Source organism: Hipposideros armiger, unplaced genomic scaffold, assembly GCF_001890085.2.
Source record: "Hipposideros armiger isolate ML-2016 unplaced genomic scaffold, ASM189008v1 scaffold_1129, whole genome shotgun sequence".
Taxonomy (NCBI): Eukaryota; Metazoa; Chordata; class Mammalia; order Chiroptera; family Hipposideridae; genus Hipposideros; species Hipposideros armiger.
The window spans coordinates 63,091-69,254 of NW_017732479.1; the positions used below are offsets into that span (position 1 = coordinate 63,091).

The 6,164-nt window shown below is 55.7% G+C and overlaps 1 protein-coding gene across 1 annotated transcript in view; it reads right to left on the reverse strand.

Moving 5' to 3' along the window:
- The window catches only part of EFCAB6 (EF-hand calcium binding domain 6), a 183,745-nt gene that overhangs the window by 35,916 nt on the left and 141,665 nt on the right, over positions 1-6,164 (reverse strand). The window contains 2 exon segments of the mRNA XM_019632342.1: positions 646-679; positions 1,672-1,718. Of these exon segments, the coding sequence (XP_019487887.1) occupies positions 646-679; positions 1,672-1,718 (81 nt within the window).

Genomic DNA, 6,164 nt, shown 5'->3' on the forward strand with positions numbered 1-6,164 from the left:
GTGTCGATCTTAAAGAAGGCAGCGTAGGGGTCCTAGGAACAGAACGCACACGGCAGAGCCCTCTCCCGAACGCTGCCGACCACGCACCCATAACCCCGCGTGTATGGACTCATCTCCAAACTGAGGAAGGGGGGAATGCACACACCACGCCCTCCAGTGTCCTCTCCTCATGGCGAGCTCGGGACAGGGACAAACAGACCCTTCCTGCCCCTTCACGCCTGCGGTTTATTGCCCCGATACCAGCACCAGAAGGAAAAAACAGTGCTGGAGCTCCCCAGCACGGATAAAAATCTGGCTTTTGAGGTTTCCATATAACTTGCATGACGTTTGGCGCCTGGTCTACAGGGTAACGAGCACTGTAGTGGGTTTCATCCTGAGGGGCCCAGGTGCCGGTGCTGCTTCTGATGGCCGCCCCGAAGCTCAGGTCCCGCCTGATACCTGTGTGCCTGCAGGGCCCCAAGGACGATGCATGGGCGCATTTGCTCCCCAGGCCATGCTGCACGAGGGCACAGGGATCCCCATTTTGCAGATGAGGAAACAGAGGCAGGTGGGTGTCGAGGGGGTGCTGCAGGGCTGAGGCCACACACTGGAGGCGCGTTGCTGAGTTTCAAGTTCCAGCTCTGCCGCTTACTAGCAGTGTGTGACCTTGGACAAGATACGAGTACGTAACCTTGCCATTCTCCCATTTTCTCATCTGTAAGATGGGAGTTAGAATAATCTCTAGCTCCACAGGCGGCTGTGAGGGTTGAATATGCCAACGCATGCAAAGCACTTACACCGTGTCTCACGGGTTTTGTAAGCTCTCTAAAATGTGGTTTGTCCCTATTGCTGCTGCCTGAGGTCACGCAGCAAGTGCCTGGCTCTGTCTAGACCGATGCCTGTGCTATCCCCCACAGGTACTTTCCATGTCTCAGTCTTGAAAAGTTGCTGAGGGGGTCCCAACACCCCTCATTTCCATCGGTCCCTGATCAAGTCCCGGGATCTGCCATAAGAGGTTATTTGCAGTATAAAGCAGGACCTGTTATGACTCACGTGTCTAATGAAAAGGTTTTGGGATTTTCTGGAAAGACCTATCTGTAGTCACTCATTTATTCATTCACCAAAAATTATGCAGCGCCTAATATGTGCAATCACTGTCGGAATCAATTTAAAATGTGGCCCCGTGTTTCCCAGTGACATCACCATCCAGCTGGTGGCCTCCGCGCCGGTGGCACCGCGCCCGGGGATGTCCTCGGGGCTGCAGGCCCATCTGTTTCCTGCTGGTCTCCCCACAAGGCCGGCCCCCTCTTCCCACACCTCCAACCTCACGTCTCCAATGGCTTCGGGGGCATCTCCTCCGGGCTATCAGCCCGAACAAGGCCAAAGCCGAGCTCCCGGCCCCGGGCCCTGCCCGGCGTGTCCCTCCCAGTCCTGCCCACTTCAGAAGTGGCAGCTCTGTCTTTCCATTTGCTCAGACCACGAGCCTTGGGTCAGCCTCGGTTCCCCGCTTTCTGTCACAGCCCACATCCAACCTGTCAACACGTGCCCTTGGCTCTCCCAGGGTCCATGGCCTCCGCCCGCATCACGGCCCGGATTCCAGCAGGAAGCTCACAGTGGCTGCCGTGCCCACCCTTGCCCCATCCTCGATTCTCGCACAGAGACGCCTGCACAGCCCACGTCAGCACAGCCCACGTCAGCACACGCTGCTCATCCTCTCAACACCCCAGCTCTCCATCGCACTCCGGGTCCAACGCCATCCCTAACCGTGGCTGCAGGCCCCTCCGGCCCTCTGCGCTCATCTCACCCCTCCTTGCTCCCCCCTTGCTGTTGTTTGCCTCAGGGTGCCTGCGGGAACTCCCTGCCCACCTCTGCACCTCTCCAGGGAGGCATCTCCTGACCCCTCTGGCAAACGGCACCATCGGATCAGTCCCGGGCATCTCACCCTGCCTTATCTTTCTTCACCGCACATGTCCCCACCGGACATACTAGAGCTTTATGTGTCCGCCATCTGCTCCCCTCTAGGAGATAAACGGGGACCTGGGGTCTCGTCCATTCCCTGCACAGCCCCAGCCCCAAGAGCTTCATACAAACCTGTGTGGTGGAGTTGCTGGGGATGAAGGATGCAGCAAATACTCCCTGGTCACCTCTTACATGCCAAGCGCTCTGCTATCCACCGGGACATGATGCTAACTGCACCATGGTCCCTGACACCAGGCTCTCATGGCAGGAATAAAGGCGAGTGAGCAAGTGACAGCGATTTGGTGTGACAATGTAGTAAAGCCTGAAAACTGTGAGAGGGGTGCTCTGGTGCCAGCCTCAATCCCTGCACCACAGGGACAGTCTAGATGCCATGAGACCCCATATTCATAATCTGCACAAATTTAAAGACTTTAGTTGTTCCCCAAATCTCAGTCTTCAACTTCCCAGAAGGAAGGCTCGTCATAGTATGAGGCAGCGCCCAGACTGAGGAATCAAACAGATGTCCTTTCTACTCCTGGCTATGACACTTACAAAGGTGTGGCTTTGGGTGAGTGTCTCCCCGTCTCTGACCCTCAGTTTCTCCATCCATAAAATGGGAACACTAACGCCTACTGGATAGGGCAGTTGTGGGGGTTAAAACAAATGAGCTTACATATATATGGCCTCATTCGTCTTCATCCACATAGCTACCTTATAACCTTTCCGTTAGTTCACTCCTGACATGTAATGTGAACTCTTTTGTTCATTCAACAAATACTTATCGATCACCTACTGCAGGGCAGGCACTGTGGCAGCCATGTGGGTCACGGTGGTGAACCACTCAGGAGAGACTGGGGCCTTGGGTCTCGTCACATTACACCACCACACCCCCTGAGTGCTGGGGGCGGGGAGGGGAGGAGAGACACACAGCAACAGATCTATCTCCAGAGGAAGGACCAAGGACTTAGGACAGCCCTGAGCTTGGGTAGGAGCTGGCCAAAGGGGCAGGAGTGACAATCCAGGCAGAGGGACAGAATGTGCAAAGACAGGAAGGTGAGAAAGAGTGTGGAGAGTGACACAACGGGGAGAGGGGTCAGGACACAGCCGGAGAGGAAGGCCGCGGCCAGGGCAGTGCCGGGGCCCACGGGACAGTCAGGCAGGATCAGGGCCTGTGTGAGGAGCACAGGGGGGCCCAGGGGGGCCCTGACCACTGTGCAGGGTCACATGTCCAAGACAGGCGATGAAGCAAAAAGCGCAGCAGCAGAAACCTACGTAGAGCATGATCCAATCTGAACGAGGGTTTCTTGATTCTGTTTGTTTTGAAAAATATACAGGAATCTATGGACCCGTGTGAATCTCAGAGTCACTGTCCAGAGGGTGAGTGAGCCCTGGGGTGAAGGTGAACCCACAGGGGCCACAGAGAACCGTCCCCAGGTCATGTCCCCAGGTCACCAAGGGGGTCCCAGTGCCTGCTTTCCTCCCATAGTCAGGGAGGGTCGACGCCCCTTACTTGGTCACAATGACTTGTTTCCTTCAACTGTTCACGGTCTTTGGCCTGGGCTTCAAGGGTGTGACTAACTCAGTCCACTCTGCTACTGTCTGTAAACCTGATTGAGTGCCGACTCATCTGGTTACAAAGTTACTGGGCAAACAGCAGCAGCAATAACAGTATTTTAAACGGATTCAAGGTTTCCTTTTCTTCATTATTCACGAGGAGAGATGTTTATGTATTTCTCATGAGTAGGGGCTCAATGAAGCCAGTAAAGTGGCTGTGCCTTCCCACTCAAAAATCGGGACTCACACTCAATCCGTCTACACAGCCTGTGAGGACAATGAGCAAATCCCCAGGGGGCCGGGGGACCTGCCTCCTCCGATGGGTCACGCAGACCCTGCAGCTAGGGGTTCACTTTATCTCGCCCACTAGATCCTGGGTTCCTTACAGGACAGAATGGGTGTCCGTGAACATTTGTGGAATCAATTCATTATTTAACTATTTAAAATAAAGATCATCTTAGGAAATACTGTCACCAAGCTACACTGATAACAGAGGTAGGAGAACAGTGGTGCCAGCAGGGAGCTCGACCTCCCCCGCAACCCCCGCTGGGAAAGGCGAGAGAGGTGGCAGAGGCCCGAAAGAGGAGTCCGGGCTGCAGTGAGCGGGCAGGGCAGCAGGAGGGCGGTGGCCTGGGACCCCTCCGCCGCTCAGGCCCCCTGCTAACTAGCACAGAGGGACCGTGTGCACCGGTGCCTTGCTGTGTCCACCTCTGCCCTCCTTCCCTCCAGCCGGGCTTTCCTCCTTCAGAGAACCAGGCTCTCGACCCCAGATGACCTGGCCTGCTCCGTGCCCTTCTTGGCTGGGCACTGGATCGGATTAAACAACCAGGGCCAACCCTTCTGCTTACAGTAACCATACTTTTTCAAACGAAGCACTGGGATTCACGGTCTGACAGCAGGACAGAAAATGGTCAGAGTCAGAACGACCCTGCAAATCCAAGCTAGACAGTCATCACAAGATATTTACTTTTTTAAATGAAAGCTGGCTAACCAAAACGAACCTCCCATTGGTGGTCAGTGAGGGGAAGAGAGTCCAGAGCACAGGAAACCCGGGCTGCCTCTGCCCCTCCAGCGCTAGCTGTACCCCAGGGCGCTCCCACCCCCCCTCTGCTGGACTCGCCCCTCCTGGCCTCTGAGGTGCTTGCTCCTGCACACCTGGGCCCCCCCCCCAGGGGAAGGACACGCTGGAACTCCCTGCTGCCCTCCACCCTCTTGTAGCTAACGTGGTCGGCTTATTAAAGTGATCTTCCTCCCACTTCAATCACCTTTTTACTTGTCAGCACAAAGCCAGTTGAGGCCATTCTACACCCGCCTCTGTTTGAATGGCTGCTGTTCCTCCCGTCTTATCTGTTACAAACTGTCACCTGTAGCCCATACCTCAGTCATACTGAGCCGTGAGCTTCTCCCTAAAGCCCATGACCTGCCTGCCACCTGCCTTGTACGACCTCCCNGCCTAACGATGCCCTTCCCCTGCCTCGACCTTCAGGCTCCTGACACTGGTGCGCAGGACTCCCCAAAAGTGCTCTCATGGAGAACCAGGGCTGCACGTTCTCTCTCTACAAAGCCAACACATCCAAGCTGACCTCACCATCTGGGCACGTGTCCGAACAGCCCCCAGCAGTCCGGACTCTCTCCTAGGCCGTAAGGCACGATATTTTCTTAGCGACGCACACTCAACCCAGGGACTCCTGCTGGCTTCCCGTCCATGTCTCCTTTCCCCGTTTCATATGCTAGTCTCTTCCAAAGAGAGCAGGAGGTTTGCCTGTGGCCTTTTCCAGAAGTTCCTTATTTCCCGTCCCGTCGCCTGGCTCTTTCGATCCTGACAGTCAATCAGATGCGGGCTTCCTGTGAGCCAGTCTGTGTCACAAACAGCCACGCTCCTGTGACGAGCGGCTCTGGGTCCTGGGACGAGCAGTGTGGCCAGAGCCCACATCCTCGAGGAGCTAGCACGGTGCTGGCGGGAAGCTGACAGCAAGCAGGTGGGAAAATGAGTGAATCGGGTCACTTCAGACCCTGTGTGTGGCCGAGAATGATGGGCAGGAGGGGACTCTGTGAGGGTGATGAGGAGATGGCTGTGCGAGCTCGGGGAGCAGCCCTCCAGGCGGGGCGGGAGGTAAGACAGAGACACACCTCACCCTTTCTCTCCTGCTGATTCCAACTAAAAACTACAGGCAGAACCCAAAAACTAATGCCCTGGGGACGCTGAAAAGGAAACCTGGTGGACAAGGACATCGAAGCCCGAAGAATGAAGCCAGTGCTGAGTCCAAGGGCTTTTTCCCTCCCGTGTCCCCAGCTTAGGCTTAAGGGGACCCTAACTCTGGAACTGCACAGCGGACGGGAACAGAAAGAGCTCCAAAAGAAAGCTTGTTTTTCTGACCAGAGAACCAGGAAGGAGGGCCCCTGCAGTACAAGGAGTGTGGGGGAATCCCCCCTTTTTGTCTCTTTTTACTCTCAGTCCCGAGCCAAGGCAAGCCCGGTTGTGAAACTGCACCTTGGTGACAGTGGCAGCGATAGCAGTGGCCAAGCAGGAACCTAAAACCGAAATTCTCTCCAACCAGAGGAAATGGGAAAAGCAGTCCTGTGATTCAGGGAGTGTTGGAGGAATCCATATTATCATCTTTCCTCTCCATTTTCTCTCAGCCTGTGGCCCTGGACGTGGACCCGGCCATGGG